Source organism: Mycteria americana, chromosome 10, assembly GCF_035582795.1.
Source record: "Mycteria americana isolate JAX WOST 10 ecotype Jacksonville Zoo and Gardens chromosome 10, USCA_MyAme_1.0, whole genome shotgun sequence".
Classification (NCBI taxonomy): domain Eukaryota; kingdom Metazoa; phylum Chordata; class Aves; order Ciconiiformes; family Ciconiidae; genus Mycteria; species Mycteria americana.
This window is the reverse complement of record NC_134374.1, coordinates 10,241,775-10,262,635: the sequence shown is the minus strand read 5'-3', so window position 1 is coordinate 10,262,635 and position 20,861 is coordinate 10,241,775. Positions and strand designations below refer to the sequence as shown.

Genomic DNA, 20,861 nt, shown 5'->3' with positions numbered 1-20,861 from the left:
CACTGGTAATGCGGCTCCGACTAGCGCTTCAGTGCTGCCTTTCATTAACAGAAAGCCCTTCTGTGCTGATCTTTTCCCTTTAACTATACTTAAGAGTGGAAAACAGATGGCAGATGGGCACTGGGCCTTAGACTTATACATCGCTCCTTGAAAGAGTTGTGAACTGCTGTGCCAGGAAGTTATTTTAAATTGTGCCCAATTACTAAAGGAATTAAATTCCAGTGTGCTTTACTACTGGTCTACTAAGTGCCAAAACAACATTTTCCCCTACATTAAGAAACATAAATTCTGTTTCAGGCAGAGGAGTCTGACAGGTGAAGAAAATGGTGTCTTTGAAGTGAACGCCCATCCACACATATGCCACAGGAGTCCAGGAAGAGTTCAAACACCCTGTGCACCACATTCAGCCCTCAAAAACCTTTCCCTTCCTGACTTCTGGTGAACAGCATTAACACAGATGATGCTTGTTCGTGCACTTACAATGATGCACAATAGTAGTCAGCCAAGCCACACAGTAATAGGTGTAACACATGAGGCTGTAGCAGACATTTAGACGTCAGTCCTTTCAGTTAATTGTATCAGCTTTTAGCACTGACTTGATTATTACTTACCTAGAGGCAATAGGTAGTAACCAGAGCTTTTTTTCTTCTCCAAACACTTGCTGAAGATTCTTTACAAAGCCAAGATTGAATCCATTTTTATCTGGGCCATTTTGAAACACTGGAGCTGAGAAAGCCTCTACACACAGATGCAATTTCAGTGAAAAAAAATAAAAATCAATGCCAAATACTCTGAAACAGGATTGTGCATGTTGTAGCCATCTAAAGACAACATGATTTAACAGACTACAAATTAGCATTACAAAGATACAAAGTTTGAAAATAATAGATTTTTCATTTTGCAAGCCTGTAAAGACCTTCAAACTGAAGGTAGGAATTTGGTCTTGCAACTGAACCGTATAGAACAGTCAAACCAAACTACAGACAGTTTGTTTAATCTAGAGAATAGAGTTAAAAGATCTTTGTGTGAGACTTGTTGAAATTCAGTGGGTAGAAATTTCTAAGTAAAAAATATACAGAATTAAGTAGGTTGGTCTTTAATGCATATTTCAGAAGTGGCACTGGAGATTTGAAAATTGCCTCATTCGTTAATGATATAATGAAAAAGCATTAGGAACAAACATGCAAATAGACCCTCTGTTATGGTGAGACATAAAATTAAGAAAAGAGAGGGAAGGAGAACCTAGAGTGCACTAGAAACAATTTTATCTACCTTCTAAGCTGCTGCAGAGGTCTGATGTTTTGGGATAGATGAGCTTCAGTGCCCCATGAAATGACTGTTAAAGTTAATAACTATACAAAATCTGAGTATTTGCTCAAACTCTTGATAGTGTACGTTTTGTTTTTGTTATAAAACTTTATCCAAAAACCACTAAAAACTGAACAGCATTTGTCTGAGGAAAGACAAAGAAATCACTCAACAAAATCATAGTTTCAGATTTTCATTTCATTGGCTTTACAGTCATAACTTCTTTGCCTTTGTCAGTGAAGATGGACACTGTTTTTCCCAACCTTACTAAGCTGTTTTAGGATGCGTTCCAGCATATGAGCATAAAGAACCATTATTCCCGAAAAGCTGCGCTCATTTCACAGCAAATGTAGTTATACATATGCATAACATTTTTATAATTGGACTTTTACACTTTAAGGCTCTCGTTTCCCTAACAAAGCTTTTGTCACACCAGCTAATAAATGCAGCTCATTTGAACTGACAAATTTCTGCAACATTGTGCCAAGATCTTAAATCTTCCTCCCTTCATAAGCTAGCGGGAGTGTATAGAACGCAAATGCCTTCTTTTTTTCTTCTTTTGGTGTGTCTTACTTAAACAAGTAAGACACAAGAGCCTTACCTAAAGTAGATCTGTTTCGACTAACGAGCCAACAATGGTAGCCAAACAGAAACATGAGGCTTACGAAGAACATGACCGCCACAAAGAGAAGGAAAAGGACATGAAATTTGGAACGTCCATTAGTCAGTTCACCCTGGAAAGAAAAGCAACACAGAACAAGTGATAGGAACAAATAAAAGCTGGAAATTCTTTGTTCCTAGAAAGATATCCTCTAAAACTCCTATTTGGAGTTCTCAAACTTGTATACACAAAAGTCACACCTTACTATAAAAAGCAAGAAGAGACAAAGAAATGATCTGGTTCATTTCCCCTCCTGTAACCAAAGCAGAAAGAGTGGGGGTTTGCTACTAAATTTTGTATGTAACAGAGCCAGTAGAATCACAGCTTCCCACCTGGGCCCAAGAAACATGCCCTGTGCCCACAGGGAAATTAGCAGGCACAAGCTCTTGAAGCCCTGTTTACGTTCTGCTGAGTTTCCATATATTAAAATTCTGCACTTCTTGGAATATAAGGCATGCCAAGAAAACCTGACCTCCACAGCTATAGCAGTCAGGTAGTGTTAGAACTGAGCATAGGTGGTTTGGAAGAGTTTAAAAGCCAAGCGGGATCTTACAAGCAAGAAACACTTATGTCCTTCTACAGTAGAAGGGTCGAGTGCCAGAGATCCTCATAAGCACACATCTACCAACAGGCTGTGGGGACCTCACAGTAAAATCTGACTTCTCAGGCTTTGCACATCCCTTACATGCAGCCGCAGAGCTCAAGTCTCTGTGCCTTTCTTAACATAAGAAGCAATTCCTGCTCCTGTCCCAGCAGCATCTCGGGAGGCATTTTATGTAACTGGTTGGCCATTAAAGCAACAGAAATCTAATACATTAATGCACAGCAAAGTTAAGTTACTTAAACACAGTCGTACAGAGTTAGCAGCAGAGGGGACAGAAAAAACTGGAGACAGAAGGCCAGTCTCTTACTGGAACTGTCAGTTGGCATTGCTTGCATATGAATGCTAATCGATAACTGAATAAGAAGCATACTTTATTTCAGTCAACTTTTAAATTGAGAAAGGAGTCATGTGGGGATTAGAATACGAACAAGGTTTTTTTGACCTTTTTTTTTTTCTTGTCAGTCCAGATCAGTGCCAGGGTGTTATACTTTGATACCCGAGGAGAGAAGGGAGCAGACGCTCTTTAAGAAATTAAGCTTTTGGAAACCATCAGTTACAGTACACAGTAGGGTAGCAACCCCAGGATCTGCACTCTACGCCTTCCCTTGCTCGCTCGCTCGCTCTCCCTAAGTGCAAGGGACCTAATCCTTAAGATACCAATACAGAGAAAGTTGGGGGGGGGGGAATGCCCGGGCAGTTCAGGAAGTAACATAGGAGAAAACCACCCACCCAGAATTAATGGTTTCCTGTAATGACTGAAATACGTAGGAGGTATTCTTGCAACCACTTGAAAAGCTTCAAAGGTTGACAGCTAAGAATTTCTACTTAGAAGACAATTATTTCCATCATCAGGGGAAGTTTGGGGGGTTTTTAAGCACGGAGATATGGCCAGACAACAGCAGCTGTATTGGGAGTTGGGAAGATTAACCACATTTATGTCCAAGAGCCTAGCCTAACTCAAGCGGTGCTTATCCCTACGTAACACCTCTAATTTCAGGGGTGTGAGTCATGGTATACCCTAATGTCTATTGAAAAGGCACCAGAACATTTCTGTAAACAGCAGTCCTGGGCTGTCCTTCCGTGAAGGGTGTCTTCTTTTGAAGGACACGCGAGTTTTCCAAACTGAGAAACTTGTGGTAAGTTGCCCAAGACTCTGAGATACATACATGCAAACACAAGAACAGGAAAAGGCTGTAACTTCGCTGCCAGAAGCTAACGCCACAACTTGAAGTTCCCGAAGTCTACTGGCGCCTCGCTTTGTGCATTTCAGACACCTAACGGGAGTTATACTCAGAAAAGGGCACAGGAGAACACCTTAGGGAAGAAATGCAGACCCTCCATTGACTGAAAGCAAAAAAGGAACAAGAGTGACTAAACCCCACCAGACTCATAGGATATGAAAAAGTCACCAGATTTCACAACTTACTGTCCAATACTTAATGAAATACTTGAAGACTGTTGCAGCAATATACAAGCAATACAGCAAAGCATAGGCTAAGAACAGTAGAAAGAATTTGTAGTTAGAAAATCCAATGCAGTTATTCACCCTAGAGGACAAAAGCAAAGTTGAAATCAGGATATGTACAGCACACGGTGGTAACACAATGAATCCTACCATTTTCTTTGCTTTTCTTAAGCCTCTTGATGGTGCCACACAATTTCGTCAATAAAGAGCTCCCCTTAGTGGTCAAAATGAAACGTGACTAAAGTCTTCCGGCTTTTCACTTGAAGACTTCTTGCTATGCCAAGCAAAAGGACAGTTCATATTTTGGGGATCTAGTTTAAAGTTGGTACCACCGGTAAATTTGTCACGGAGGCAGGCTCCAACTACTCAGTGTCTCTTTCTTGTCTGCCAAGGTAATCAGATCGGGGATTTCTGTGTTCCTGCCTTCATTTGCAAAACTCAGGAGCCAGATTCACTGCTGCTTGTTTGTTTACACACAAAACAAATAAACCCAGATGTGATTAGCATTCTCCACGCACAGGACAACTCTAAAAAGGAACAAGGGAACGCAGAAAAAATCGTAGGGGTTTGTCTCAAAACTCGGGTTTGAAAAATCCTCGACAATTTAGGATTACCAGGGAGGTTCAGCTGGGGAAATGGTTGTGTTGCTTCTGATTTCTGAAATCTTCCTTTTTAAAAAAGCAGAGGGAGTTTAAGAAATTTAGTGGCAGCAATTCTCAAAAAGTGTAAAGCTTAATTCATCCGTGCACCATTCTACACAAACTCTCTGGCCATGCACAGGTGGCAGGCATCATTTCGGAAACAATCTGCGTGCAAATATTATTATTGAAAGCAACCACCAACTGCATGCCAAAATGATCATACAGCCCAAATTAAAGGTGAAGTTGAAGCCCCTTTAAAACTTGAATAATGGCCAAAGGGTGAATTAGCAGTTGGGTTTTAAGTTATATCGATACAACAGCTTTTTTACACGTAGCTTATGGAACATGAATGCTCTGTCTTTCAAAAGATCAAACATCTCAGGCAATTTCAAAGTGTAATGATTTTATACATTTCCCAACATGGAGAGATGCACGGTCTAAAATGAAAGAGGCATACAGGCACTATTCTGTGGAAGAAATAGATTTAAACAGCCTCTCTTTTCAAAACACTACAAACCAATATCTAGAACATACCATGGACAGTGATGATCCATTTTTAGCACACATCTGCAAAGGGACAAAAAAGAAAAATTGAAGATTTTTATTTCATACTTCATTGCCAACTGCAGATCAATAGCAACAGCCTCTGGTTTTTGTGAGATTTCTACACGACACAGACTCAAGATGATACTGTGTCTTGGAATTTTTTAAGGTAGGCAGGTATCATTTTAAGAGGCAACATTTATTACTTTTTCAAGATCAACCAATGTCCTCAGTACTCTGTAAGATAAAAGGAAATTAAAATGATTTCTGCCCTAGAGGGCTTAAAACTTTTGCAAAACACCACAGGTAAAGGCCTGGAATATTAAAAAAAAAAGAACAAAAATAAAAGAAAAGTCAAAATCACACTTTATTTTAACCTGCCTAGGTTAGTCAGTTAATTGTCACTAGATGCCATGTTTTCTAGCACCTTAACGCTGCTGACGCACTTGTAGGTGTGGGAACTGCAAACACTTCAGGGCCACAAAGAGCAGAAATGCAAATGCCAGCGCTGTCGCACACCAACACACGCTGTCGGCTGCAGCTGGGCCAGAGGTACGTGGGTACCTTTATGTGTGCAAGACACGTGAAGGACCGGCCCGTTCACATAACTTAGCGGTGACTATATTCACTGCAGGGAAAAACAATCCAGTAACTTACATAGCACAAACGGAACAATGGTGACAACGGTCAGGTTTTATCAGCTGGCATCGATCACAGAATCGAACACCTGAAATTACAGACACATTAAGACCAAGTAATAGAAAAGTGGTTTTTTTCACATGTTAGTTAATATTCCGCTCAGTTCCTAACTATTCATATTCTTTCCTCCGTCACTTCAAAAGAGGAGACCATTTGCAGCTGATTTTTGCTGCCAGGTCATCATCAGATAAGCAACGCTCATAATTCTTCCGGAGACTTGCAGATGCGGGGAACAATCCTCACTGCAAAGCATACAACAGCTTAAAAGCAATAAAACAGAACTGTACACTTCCCTCTGGCTTCCACATTTACTCAGACTTTACATACATTCCATTTTGATAATTGCCTGTATAGCAGCTCTTTACTTCAGAATTCTTTGGCTTGGCTGACAGAAATGAACAGGTCAGAGCCTCCAATATGAGCACGGATTTCTCTCTAGCTTTGAAAGGAGCGCAGTATGCATTTAATCACAGAACAAGGTCCAAAAATCTCTTCACAGAATTATGTCCTGCATGTCCAAGCTAGACTCCACTTCAAGTAAAAACGACTACAGATTTTGTCATTCTATTACTAGTACGAAACGCAGACAACATAAGTAGGCTTTTGAACTGTAAATACACAGGGTAACGTATTGCTTCTCAAAGGCAGCACCTGGTACCCCCTGAAGATGAACCCAAGCGTTCAAGGCTTCTTTGTTTTCCCAAACATAAAACCTGAGAGAAAAGGCAGTAAGACTATTCGCACAAGAGTTACTCAGCGCATGCAGGGGCACTAGGAACGCCCTGCGGGTCAGCAGTATCAGCTGGATTATGCCGCTTCAGCCTGCTTGATTAGATTTAGGGACGCAAAGCTCTCTGCTTAGCTGACCTCCATTCCCCGTTCTGGTGTACACCGGCAACTTCCTTGCAATTTCGGCGAGAATTTGCCTCTGCACTTCCGGCCTTTCTTCATTTTCGTAGCGTTCTTTGTCAGCATAGGACATATGGTACTAGAAGCAGAAGTCACGAGAGCAGCAGTTACCCACGGGTAGCAGAGATAGTATTGCAAATACAGGCAAGTTTGGAAACGTTTTTACCTCCCACTTCTTCTAATGAGATTAATCTAATGTGAAAATGTGTTTGTTAAGAAAACAAAGAGAGATAGTAAGTGGGTAGATAGTAGGGAGAGATAGTAGATAGTAAGAGATAGATAGTAAGGACAGCCAGAATACTACACGATACATCAATAAGAAATGCAAAAGTGAAATTAGGGATCACAACACAACATACTGGAATTGCTACTGCTGCTGCCTTAGATTACCATTTTTCATGAATAACATTACTAACCGCGATAAGGACACTTTAAGCGCTTCCCCTGTGAGCAAGAACCCGTCCCCAGCCACAGTTTTATATTTCTAAAACTGGGATTAGTTGTTATTTATAAATCCACATTCTTGTAATTAGGATCCGGTTACAGTCATGTACATTTGGAGTGCCACACAAACATCATCCTCCTTCTGTTGCTCCAAACATAGTGTTCTATGAGTACTTCATAAAGAGGTAAACCAAAATGCAATAAAAATCCACCAATCTGAGCAGCATGGAAAAGTAAATATTTGGTAGAAAAAGAACTGAAACAAATGCCTGCCTCTGACTGTCCTGTGCTCAAACCACTAAATCATACCCTTGTCCTAAAACAAGCCACCTACGTTAAAAAAACAATACCAAACCCTTAACTAACTATTATTCATGAAACGTTCTCCTTTTGTCACAGTGAACCCCAGTTTCTCTTTACCATCGTCTATTGTTACGTTTCTCTTTCATGACGCTGCTGCCCAGGGAACTACAAGGGCTGGAGCTCCTGGAGCTCCACGTATACCCAGCACCAAATTAAAAGCCACAGGCTGCGCACCCAGCCCCAGTCCGCACTGCCACAGGCGTGCCACATCAGAATCTCAGCATGTCTAAACGGAAAATGATTCTTCTCTCCCTCACTACCACAAGAAAGAGCCTGACAAAGGAAGCAAACTTCACCCCTGCGGAGAGGCCTGCTCCAGCCGGCAAAGGGCTCCCGGCAGAGCAGGCAGGGCTGGCCTTCGGTGGGACACGGAATGTTCACATACGCACCACAACCATCTGGCTCAAGAGATCAAGAAACCCCACTACCATTGCAAATGCAGCCGTTTCCACCTGCACTGTACCATCTTCCATGAAGAGTGAAAACCCAAACTGAAGGTCCTTACTCAGGGGACTCCAGTAAGGCTAGGTTAGGGAAGGTCCTCAGGATTTGGCTTGCAACTTGTTAAATGCTTAGAGAGCAACAACGCTATAAATGTGTTAGTTAAGAATCATCAGTCCTGTTATCCTCCACGTGAAAAATCCTATCCGCTCCTGGAACACCTCAAAAGGCAGCTTTAGAAGTTAACACCATGCTTTAAATCAAGCTCTTTGGGGAGGTAAAGGATTCTCAGAGCGGTAAATTACGCAGCTTTTATGGAGAACTCCAGGTCACTTTCCATCTCTTTAGGAAATCCGATCAGTTGTCCAGACCAACTAGGCTGAAGGATTTTTGAGTTCTCTTTAGCGTCCCTGCTTTTGTTCTGCAATGAATGTAAAGTGCTTGGACTCTTACCTTTTTGCCTGGCTGCACCGGGAGAGTAAAAATAGACTTCCAGTATGTCCACACAAAGAGCACAAAGAGAATATGGAATATTATAAGATAGGCCACTAAAAAACAAAACAAAACAAAACACAAGCAAAACAATGACTTCTTAAGTAAAAGTTTCATTCATGATGGGCATAATTCCAATCTTTCACAACAATGACCAAAAAAATAAAGGAAAAAAAGAAAGATTTACAGTACCAGCCATTATTACGATACAGCTAAGCCTGATGGTCATAGGGTCAGCAAAATTTCAGAGGTCTGTGGCTGCAGTTAGGGGTTACCTATCTCACAAGCCTCCCCTTCTCCACCCGATCCAATTCCGTGAGTGAGGAAGAACACAGCTGTAAGTGACTTCACCCACAGGGCAGGTGACAACCCTGTATCACTGGGAATGATGGGATTCCTGTCTCTTCCCCATACCCTAGGCGCAGGCAAAGCAGAACTGGCTGGTGCTGAGCAGCATGAAGGTTAATACTGCGATACTCCAGCATCGCCAAATTTGGGGTTCAGGTGCTACTAAATGCACTTACAATCACAGTACCGTATTACCAGCGTACTGTCCACTCGTGCAATGCATTCTTCACCGCTTGCAAGAACTGGGAGAAATAACATGCTCTAGCAGAGCTTTACATCACCAGAAAAAAATCAAATCTCTTATTAAACACCTTTTAGATTTGCCACAGTTGATACAACAAAACAAATCAGGAGAACATCCCTCAAACTGAGCAAAACAGGTGTTGTGATTACCGAGAAAGAATTGTAATCCACTAGACACAATGTTATCACATGAAATCCGGCATGCGTCAGAGCAATCTTATTTCAATATGCAAACTTTATTTCAAAGCCCTTGGACATAAGCAGGCATACTGTGGTTCAGAAAGCCAAAGGACAGCTCTCCTTCAACTACACAAACTATTTGATTGCTATTTCTTTAATACTCAACTCACTGAGACATTATCAAACAGTTACAAGATAGTTTTATTTAAACACGCCATTTAATCATAATAATAACAACCTCATTTTCCACATCTCATTTAAGCTTCAAATTCTAGAAACTAAGATTAAAGTATCTACTACTAGTGGAAAGAGAAATCTAAAATCCAAACACTTCCTAACTTCTCAGGCAAGACTGTGTGAAAACTTAACTGGTAAAAAGGCCAAACACAGCTTTGAGACTTTCTAACGAGATGGCAAATGATCTGATACGCCTCACGAGAACGTGATGGATTGTGTGACTGATCTGTGAATCAATGATAATTCATTATTATACTCTTAAGTTTGTTTGAGATGTTATCCTTATACTACATGCAGGTGGAGCTCAGTCATTTTTAAATTAATATGTAAGGAGATAAATCTTGCAACAGGTTTAATTTTGTTGATAAAGCAATACAGCAGCATGTTAGAGGAAGCTGACCTGGAGATGCACTAATAGATTAGGCAACTAATAACTTTCTTCTGCTGAATAATCATTAATATCATTCTTTCTATAGTTTCTCTGTAACAGTTTCAAATATTAGGACAGGTCCATAGTGGAAAGAGAATTTACTTGATGCAGCACCTGGAGGATCTTTAAAGTATCAGCTGCCATTGTTCTTCATAGAGCAATGTGCCAGCTGAAAACTGCTACACCTACTTCTATCCTTCATAAACCTGGAAGAAGAAATGAAGGTAAGAGGCTGTATTAGCCAAATGCCTCCAAAGCACGTCCAGGGAAGAAGAGGAGGAATACTAAAATGGCCACTCATCCCTTATTCTTAGAACATGACTGTGGCCTCCAACAATGCACCAGTGGAAAGTCTCATCAAGTGATCCTGCTGCTCTGTCCAACTCGTTCAGCGACCTCACGATATTGTGGCTGGGACCTCAGAACAATGTCTGTCATCCTGTACTACCAAACCAATCTCAGAAGTGTTCACGCCAAATAATGACGAGACAGAAACCTTTGCTCTAACTCATCTGTGGTAGCAACTGAAAGTTACTGGGTTACCGCTCAATATATGGTTAGTGGTCAACAGAACCAAGCAAAAAATCCTTTGCAAAAGCCTCCCTACAGAAAACATTAAAAACAACTTTCACTGCAAGATCAAATAAAACAGTGGAAAAACAAGAGGTGGGCCACAGAACAGAACTAGTCTTCTCTGTTTAGCTCGTAAAATCGGCTCTGAAAACGTAAAACAGAAAGGGAGAAAAGGTGCTTGGGTGTATACAGATAGCCACAGCTTTTTCTGAACGAGCAAAGAGGATCAAAGCCTCTTTGTGTTCTTCTGCTTATACTGCGACTAAACAGGGGCATTTCCCAATACATCCAAAAGTTATAGCATGTCTAACAATGCATGCTGTATACTTCATGAATGTGTAATTACAGGAAGGAAACACTGAAAGAGTATGTAAGTTTAAAAAAATTGACGGAAAGTATTTTTGATATTTTAACTAGAACATTTGTGAATCTTTTTACGCAAGGACTGAATGTCAAATAGTAAAGTGAATGCACCTACCTTTTTCCACCGGGTTGCTCAGAGTCACTGAAAAAGAAAAAAAACATATGTCTACAGAGCAAACAGGATTCCCAGAAAATTTTGTGACAAATAATGTTTCTATTTGAAATACAGCCATTTTAGGGGAAAAAAGTTCAAATTCAACAGACAAAAAGAGCGCCCACAGTTTAGCATCAAATCAAAAGCATCCATAACAATTCCTTGTTTACTCACGCAAATGACACCCACAACAAGATGTTCAATAACTGTTACTTATGTGGTATTTTCCCTTGTTATAAAATATAATTTATATATTTGTACATTAGAAGTATGACAAAAATAATCCACTGGTGACAGTGATGCGAGAAGATTACCAGGGCTCCTCTAGCAACTGTCCAGGCAGCAGCTCTATGCATGTACTTATAAGCATGTCCTTGTAGCCTGCTTTGTACTAGTCTCTAGGTGATCCTGATCCTCCGCAGCAAGGCATGCCCCATGCATTTCTGCATCAGCATAAATAAAAAATTACAAATTGTCTTGGCTTTAGCCTAGTCAGCAACAAAGGATACACCGTAATGACTCCATTATTTTTACACTTCCTACTAGCAGAGTTTTTACAACCCCTCCCTACTTTACCATAATCATAGGAACAGTCCCCACTAACAGAACCACTTAGAGCAGCCAGCAAAGGGTCCATTGCTCAATGTCTACTTCTACTGATTATTTTAAAATCCATCCATTATTTTAAAAGCCATCATCCAAGTTTAACAGAAAAGATGAAGACATCTTTCTTTAACTGAAAACGGAGCAGTTCTGTGATATCTTGACAGAATACTGCTTGGAAGACAAAGCTTGTTCATGGGATGGGAGCCCCTTATATTGAGTCCATAGCCTTGAATCTCATGGTTGCAACTGAACTGTGTTGCTCCTTGGAGGAACAGGGGAATGAAAGGAAACCAGTAGCCACAGATCATCTCCCCGAGGTACAGTAATCTTACAAAAATAAGATCATATTGTTGGAAGACTCAAAGATTTGAGAGATTGCACATACCAGCGGTGACCCCTTCAGTAACTCTGTCAGACTGTACAGAAAAAGAAGTGATTGAGGGATTGGAGCCCTTTACTTCTAGCCTACAGCCAGTGCCTGGAAAGAGACTCGACTCTTCAAGACTCACTCTGTCATCTTACTTGAATAACCAACTTGGAAAATGTAAATCAGAGTAGGAACCAAGAGGTCCTGCTTTTACTAATGAAAGCAGCTTTTCTTAAAACCATGCTCACAATTTTGATCTGCAAGCTCTAGGATACGCAACAACGTAGATGAAAAAAGAGACTAAATATTTGCTGTGTATCTGCGCACTCAGTTTCAGATGAACAAGACGGTTAGGAAACCTTTAGGTTTTCCTTTGGTTTGCTGCAAATCAAACTATGAAGAGTACATCAGCTTTTCATAAATACTGCTTGGTTCCCTCCTGAAGTACGTCGCACTTGCAGCATGGTCTTTCTAAGGATTTTACTTGAGAAAAGAGCAAACTCCTAAATAAAGATTATATAAAAAGTTTTATCGCAGGACACCAGGTCATTGTTCTCACTGTGGCCGCAACCACCAGCCAGACATGAAATCAAGGCCTCCTCTGCAGTATGACTTGTTGGCCATACCAGTCATTGAAAGTTTAAAACCCAACTCATGAGATACCTCCAGGACATCACCCCCACACTACTTTCAATCCTCAGCAGTCTGCACAAATAAAGATGAAAATCAAGAATCCAAACAGAGCGTCTACTATTCACACGCTTGCAACAGCTGAAATGGCAATACACAATGGAAACCTGAAAAAAAAGAAGCCAACACATAAAGCCTTGCTTGTTAGAAATCTGGAAGAGAGAGAACGTCCTGAGAGCTGGTTTTCAAGTAACTGCATATGCCAACAGTTAATGTTCAAATCCTAAAATAATTAATTTAGTCATTTCAACTTCTGTATAGATAACCTCCTCCACACATAAATAAAACGCACGAGAGAGAAAGATGGGGCAAAAAAATAGATGGGTGTGGGCAAAGGAGTGATTTTAAGCTGTGATTCTAGGCAGTGAGATGAGCTCCTGCCAGCTTAACCAGCATTTGCAGAATAACACAGGCCCAATCCAAACCCCACTTAAATCAGCACTTTTCTAGTAGCTGCACTGAGACTTGGAATTAACCACTGTTAAATATTACTGAATTTGCGCAGCACTGCAAACAAAGCATATTTCAAAAGACTGACAGCATGTCAGGAAAATACTCTAAATTTTTTGTCACACGGTCTAATCAACAGTTACATGCTCCTTGGAGATATCATTCCATGTGAATTCTTGAAAGAAACAGCCCACAATCTCAGCGATGGAATAAAATGTCATGAAGTATTTGGGGGTTTTGCCTAGCTGCCAATTAACACAGATCAAATAAACTGCATTTCATTTTAGTCCCCATCGAGAAAAAACAGTAGGTCTTACTGCATTGGCAACCCTAACAAAAATCTGATTTAAATTTGCTGTGCAGTACCAGAAGGCAGCTCCTTTCACAGAAACGTCTCAAACTGCCATTCTGAGCACTTTGGCTTCCTTTATCTGGCTTACCCTGTCCTGAAGAGAAAGAGCCACATGCTCCTCCTCACAATTTCAAAAGTCCAAGCTACCAGCTTTTCTCTCCACCTCCACCAGACCTAGCAAGCCTTTCTTCTAGTAATGGGTTTTTGCGCACACGCTAAACCAGAACATAACACACACAAGAAAGTTTGCAACTTACTATATAGTTAAATTGCTACATGGAACTATACAATTACTAGCCAGTACCAAAAATTTCCTTTCTAAAATTTAGTGTCTTCCATACTACTGTAACAAGTTATGACTCATGAGCGTGGTTTAACGTAACCTTTTCTTCTCCTTTTCAGAATATAAAAAAATCACTGCAATGCAGGGCATATACTGATGTTTGTTACTGCTTAAACCAGAAATCACGTTACCATATGGCAACAATATGGACTTTCACTGCAGGTATAAATCTCCCAGTCGTCACAAACGTCACTTCCCTTGGCTGGCTTGAGGACACAGAGTACATGGACTCATGACTAAGTAAAAGAACGTGCAACCTAGCCAGCCCAGCTAGGATACAAATCTTAAGGAAAAACAGGACAGCACACCATAAACCCCCCCGCTAATTAATCCCATCATGGACTTGACTAGTAATAAAGTGTTTCTTCTTATCCACCTGGTCACTTTTGGGTGTGCCTCCTGCACCTACAGGTGCCATGAGAGCGTGTGGAAACCTCTGCCAGCTGCAAGTCTCGCTTGGGTTGCAGCCTCGGCAGGTTCAGGCATCGGCAGCGCCGGCTCGTCCGGCTGCCATAGCTGGCGGCAGCGCCTCTTCCTCCGGCACGCGGAGAGGGGCGACGAGAAAGGCGAACTCCTCCCGCCTGGGAGGCGTGCGGGGGGTTTACGGCCTGAATCACCCGCCCGAACGTGACTCCCGCCTTCGGGACCCTCACGGGCCAGCACCGGGGGGGGGCCACGCTGCCCTCAGGAAACGCGGCCTCCTGCGGGGAGCCCCGGCCCGCAGAGCCCGGGGCCGTGCCGGTGCTGAGGCGCGGCCCGGGGGCAGGACGCGGCCCCGCTTCCCCGCGACACCGGCCCGGCCCCGCCTCACGCACCCTCCCGCCCCGCTGCCCCCGGGCCGCCGCCCCCCGCCCGGCCGGGGCGCTCACCCAGGCACAGCTCGCAGACGTAGGCGTAGTAGGACCAGAGGACGACGAGGGCGATGATGAGGACGGGCAGCCAGGCGAACGCCCGCTGGCAGCACCGCAGCCCCCGCGACAGAGCCATCTTTCACCTCAGCCCGGCCGCATCGGGCATCGGCTGCGCGGGGCTGAGCGGCGGCGGGAGGCGCTCGGAGCTCGGCTGAGCGGCCTGGCGGGCAGCGGCGGGGCTGGGCGCGGCGCGGCGCTGCGGCGCCCCCTGGCGGGGCGGGCGCGGGCAGCGTGTCCGCCCGCCGCGGGGGCTCCTCGGCGGGGCCTGCGCCGCCCGCCACCCGCAGCGTGGCGGCACCGGCCCTGCCGCAGGCTCCGGTCTAGCCCCCGCAGCTCCCCGGTCTAGCTCCACGGCCCTGGGAAGCTGCTGCAGAGCTTGGGTTTCCTCAGGCGCTTCTAAATCTATTTACCGCCCACGTGTAGCCAGACGATGCAGCACTGCCGTGGTCCTACCGAACCCGCTTCCAACAGCTGGTCACCAAGTCATCTTGTCCCCTCTCCACCACCGTTTGATTAAGCGGAACAAGCTGCTTTTCTGAGACAGATCTGTCTACGTGAAATAGATTTAAGATGCTCCTAGAATTCCCAGTTACGTAGGCACAAGCCACGATACCTCATTACTTGCCCTAATTTAAGTTCATCGGCGGTGTTCAGACTTCGATACCCGTCCCCGGCACACCGGTACTCAGCTGCCCTCGTCTCTGCTAGAAATACCCCACGGAGAGCCCACGTTAGCCTTGTCTTCCACAGTAGCATCCCCGTGGCAGTTAACGTGTCTGGTGTACTCAGATGTCTTTCCTCTGCATCCTCTCTGACTGGTGAAGCTTTACACTAAAAGCTCTTTTTATCGGTATTCATACAATTTTGTACTTTGTTCTATTAAGCTTATCTTGTTTTTCTTGTAGGACGATCCTGTCCCTCTGCACTGACAACACCAGCTTTGTATTGCTCTCAAGTTTCCGAAGCACAAGCCCAGTTTACTAGTGAATATACATGGGAAGATCAGATTCAAGACAACACGCGGAACAAAACGAGTAACCCCTCCAACAACCTGATAACATGGCATTTAATGTAAAAAAAGAAGAAGAAAAGACGACCACCCCACTCCCCCAGTCTGCTCCACAACCCCCTTTGAATTCCTGTAGGAATCCTCCTCATTTCCACATTCAGTAATGTGTTTTGAGTTAGGGCTTCAGTTAATTAAATGCACTATATTGCCTCTGTTAAGGAAATTAGTTTTCTCATCAAGAGAGCGATTTATCTAACAGAATGTACTTCTGATAAAACCCTGGTGTAATTTACCACACCTTCGAGTCACCTCTTTCTTCATCCGTTGTCTTTCTCAGAATTTGTTCTAAAACATTCCGTGTCGTTGGTATCAAACTTGCAGGCTGTACTGCCTCTAGCAACTTCTCTCCCTTTTTGGGTATAGGGACCACATTTGCCATTCTGCCCAAATCCCTGAATTTAGACATCACCTACAAATTCTTAGACCACGCTTGTAATTCCGTAGTTAGTTCTTTCAATATTTTAAGATGGGGATGATCTACAACCTCTGATTTTCTCAAAAAATTTGTTCAGTAATGAGGCGACAGCTGTCTTAACCTCTTGTCTACCCTGTTCACAATCTATACGGTCACTATTCTCCTCTCCTGCAGGCTACTAAACTCTTTCTTTAATACAAAACCTGAACTTTTTGGCACTTGTTTTAATTTTCTGTGTGTGGTCCAGCTTAAGCAAGCTTTTGGATAGTCCCTGCTGTAGCAAAAGTGCTTTGCAGATACCATAACATATGTTGGCCTGAGCTGCATGTAACCCTAAACACAAAATCTCAGACATCTGACTTAGACTGTGAAATCCACAGTCTATGTTTATTTTTATATATATATACATATAGTCTATGGAAAGAGAAATGCCCCCTTCTGGGGCATTCAGGGAGGGGATTCAGGACAAGTACACTCGATGTTTTGAGGATTTGGAAGAGGAAGATGTGAATTCCCGCTTGCTTTCTCCTCCGTCCCCACACTGTGTAGAGCTGAGAAGCCAACATTTTTGCCAGCAATACATTTTACAAACTAAGATTTAAAACCCATTCTTGTGAGTGAAATGGCTACCTGAAGCAACTCACAGAATCTCCTCTCCTAAAATCTCAAAACTGCTAATCATATAGATGGGAGGCACAGCACATCCATTATACATTTTTCCTGCGTGTGTATATATGAAGCAGGAAGGCAACATCTCCGACACAGCAATGGAACACTGTAAAAGTGAGCAGACATTTTCAGATAATGCGTCTGTAAATAAAGTTAAGACTATTGTTTTTGTTCAACAGCCAGTCTTTCTATGTGTTCTAAGATCCACATGGATTATCTTCAAAATTCTTTTGTTTCATGGGCTTCCAGGGGAGACTTAGTCATATAAACATGAGCTCATCTGAGGTAAGAGATTCCCAAATACAGCTCTTTAAAACAAAAATAATCATGCGACCTTGAAATCTTGTGATTCTTATAATGCATTTTTTGCACTTGTGGTTCAAATGGTAGCTCCCCATTTGAAATGGCCAGCTGGAGTTAGAGATAACTGGTATAAGGTACCTTGCACCCTTTTCAGAAATCAACACTACACATGTTATGCAAAATAAATGTTGAATCTGAAGTCGAGCTTCAGCCAATTTTACAAAGTAAAGAAAGTCCTCTCTGGATGTGCAGCCTCACTGGGCTCCACAGCATCTACAACACTTGCAAGCAGTCTGACTTAAGAGAGTGGTTTAGGAAGACATGGGATTATCCTAAGTAATATCTATAAGTTTCATTCTGACCTTGAGCAGTTTCCTGCTAATACACATCACACACAACTCTTTAAACAAAGCAGCACACTTCTGCAGAGTTCAGAAAGCTGTGATTTCATCCACATCTGTAACTAGACTGTTTAAAAGTACTGTCAAAGACTGCAGCACTAAGGCAGGCAGATAAAAAAATCAAGTACCAGCAGCTTTAGGGTGATTTAAATAAGGCTCATCATCATCGGCTTTTTCTCGAAAAACATAACTTTTTGGGTGCTCAAAGAAAGGAAGGTGGTGGTGACTCACCAGTGCCATAGAGACGCTGGGCATCAGGAAACGCATCATTACAAAGAGCTGTAGACTTGAGTAAGTCTGACGCCAGCTAAGATGGCACCGGCTTTGTCATTGCCCCCAAAACCAGCTAAAATACATCAGGAAACAATATCGACTCAGGAAACACATGCCAGTTTTTACAACAATATACCTACTGCAGAAAACCTCAAGGACCACATGTACCAATTTCATCAAAATGCTGTCTTTCATATGGGAAAAAGCTCTTAAAAAATTACACATGGTAGAAAATGCTTACTTGTATTGTCCTGTAAAGAAACACAACTGGAAAATGCAGTTTATATTTCCAGTGTTGAACGTGAGACTGTGCACTGACTACAGTATGCATTTCGAAATTATATTCTAATCCAGAAAACCAAAGTTGCACAAGTTATTTGCCCCACCGTTCATTTAAAAATCTTGCTTAAGCTTGCAATGTATGCAGCCCTGAAGGTATGTGGAGAGATAGCTACAAAGCAGTCGTAAACAGTAATGAGCCAAACCTTGTGAAGATCAAACTTTTCAAACTACTTTTAACCTAGTGTGTGTAAAATAAAGGTGTAACCTTTATTGTCAGACATAGTTATATCTGGGTAGGTTACACGTGGTTTTGCTTATCAGTGGCAGAGATATCCAAGAAGATGTGCTAATCCATGACGTAAAAAGGGAACCAAAGACAACACTGTCTGGCAGCTGAGAGCCCTGGCTTCTGACCGCCCTGCTGATCTGACCTCCCTGTTGATCTGGAAAAGGCTCGTGGGCCTAAAGGTTGGCCCGTTTTGTCATTTATCGTAGGAAAACGCAGCAACCCTCCCTACCTCGATCGTATCTCGGACTATCGCATACCGTACTTGTAGGTAAGCAGATAAATCTTACAACACATGCTAAATCTAATCACATCAGATTTGGGCTTTGTATCAAAAATGCTGCACCCCAGCTCACGCAGAGGAGTTAGACCAAGCTTTTTCAGAAAAATGGAAATTAAACAGCGGATTGCAGAGATAAAAAAAGAGAGCTGGTCCAGAGATTGGCCATGCAGAGCTTCGTAACTACTGATTAATATCTTAGCTGTCATCCAGATTGTTGTGTGGAGTTATTGCAGCACGAGCCGCGGCTTACACAGATTTCCACGGCAGTGGCGGTTTTTGCTGTAGCTGGAGTTTTTCAGTAACCTTCACGGTTAATTTCAAACAGGCCAGAATTCCGCAATTTTGTTTGATTGCTGTCGTATCAGAAAGTTCAAAGGACTAATGGGCCAAAGAATCAGGATTAGGGAATGCTTTTAAAAAGAAAAAGTAGATGCAACTGATCATCTTCAGACTTCACAAGAGATCCTATTATTTTTACTGGTGACTTCTCAGAGAGAGTCATATTTTATAAAAATTTTCCCTTGTCTTCCCCATTTTTCCAGCTAAGTACTGGGAGATGGTGAAAGTATAATGAGGATTGACTGGTACTAACCTATGAGCAAACTGTATTTTTGTTATGTTCAGCAAGATCTCTCCACTACGTGTGATAAGCTGCCCCATTTACACAGTAACGCCTTCCCAGAAACCCCAGGAAAACCTATTTTTTGTTATTTTCGGCAGGACTTTGCAGCTCTGTACTGGGACTCCTGCATTTTACGTGAGTTTGCGCACACATACCATGGTCCTATCATACATTTATCCACATAATCTGTACACAACATCATGATACTATCTTGCAGCGGGTAAAGTAAATTAAGGAAACCGCTAGAACATATTCACTTGATGTAAATCAGCAGAGCTCTAACAAAGTGAGCAGAGCTGTGTTTGTACATACTAGTTTTAAGATCCCTCTCTACAGCTCTGGGACAAAAGTTACATTTAGACAATTATCCTACCGCTAATACTGAAACCAAAGTGGATTGACTTTTCCCCCCGTAGGTTTCCCGGCTTTCTTTGTCCTATACGGTAGTACCTGCCTTGCCTTTGACTGTTAGCTGCGTGCACGGTGTCGCTGCTCATAGTCATCACCTGCCTCCTGCTCTCTCAGATTTCTCAGTCGTCCCATCCCCCACTTTAAAATTTTACCATAACTTAATGTCGAAATATGGGCAGGGTATATGGAGTACGTAGCAAGGTCTGTCAGCACAGATTGCAAGTAAAGCTGTTTCAAATATTACAAAACTTTTAATTGCCACCAAGTGAAAAAGTGGCCATTTGCAGCAAAATTTGTCTCGTTATTACAAATGCAGTCATTTTTTTGTAAGTATACGGGAACATGGTGAGCAAGTGCTTGCACCATTAGAGGGTGCTGGAGTCCACACAATACTAACCTGCACTCCAGTCCGTCCAGTTCAAGAGCTGCTCATTCTCCACAGGGACAGGAGACTGACCTACACGAGTCGCAGCGCTGGTAACTACAGAAAGAGAAATCACTGGGGATGAAAACTCATCATCTTGTTCTGTCACATTTGCCCAAATATTGTTCGAAATAGTTCCCCACAACTATTGTCTTCACAGACTCCAGAGAGACTGGAAACCTGATCAAATGCACTTATCGTACAGATTTAGGTAAAAAGTCTCAGGTAATACCATAAATGTGACACTTTCTATTTTCTGAGTTCTTCATTTTGCACCCTAAATAACATCCTTTTAATCAGACAGTTGATATATATCTTTTCATATCTTTTAAAGGCAAAACGTTAAACCAAAATTCATTATATATACCTACAGCAAACCTGTCTTCCCCATCCCTCTTCCTCTCCTGCAATTATCAAGTGAATCCTGAACTTTTGTCACAGATATTTCCTATTTGACACCGGACTAACCATGTTAGTTGGCAGTAACTAAGTCTACTAACCTAACGGATGGGCCTTTTCCTCTTGCCTCTGCGAAGCAAAGGGGGACCTTTCTCATCTAGCACCCTTAGAGAAGAATGGATAGGAAGAGAAACGTGCTACATCTAG

General features: G+C 42.4%; 1 protein-coding gene across 1 annotated transcript in view; it reads right to left on the bottom strand.

The window, feature by feature from the left end:
* ZDHHC15 (zDHHC palmitoyltransferase 15) overlaps window positions 1-14,999 on the bottom strand; it is a 31,447-nt gene extending 16,448 nt beyond the window's left edge. The window contains exons 1-9 of the mRNA XM_075513359.1: window positions 14,776-14,999; window positions 11,060-11,086; window positions 8,532-8,626; window positions 6,789-6,909; window positions 5,880-5,949; window positions 5,214-5,246; window positions 4,000-4,120; window positions 1,910-2,042; window positions 612-738 (exon numbers count right to left, since the gene is read on the bottom strand). Coding sequence (XP_075369474.1) covers window positions 612-738; window positions 1,910-2,042; window positions 4,000-4,120; window positions 5,214-5,246; window positions 5,880-5,949; window positions 6,789-6,909; window positions 8,532-8,626; window positions 11,060-11,086; window positions 14,776-14,893 — 845 coding nt within the window. The 5' untranslated portion in view covers window positions 14,894-14,999. The remainder of the gene's footprint in view (window positions 1-611; window positions 739-1,909; window positions 2,043-3,999; window positions 4,121-5,213; window positions 5,247-5,879; window positions 5,950-6,788; window positions 6,910-8,531; window positions 8,627-11,059; window positions 11,087-14,775) is intronic.
* Window positions 15,000-20,861: the final 5,862 nt, after the last annotated feature.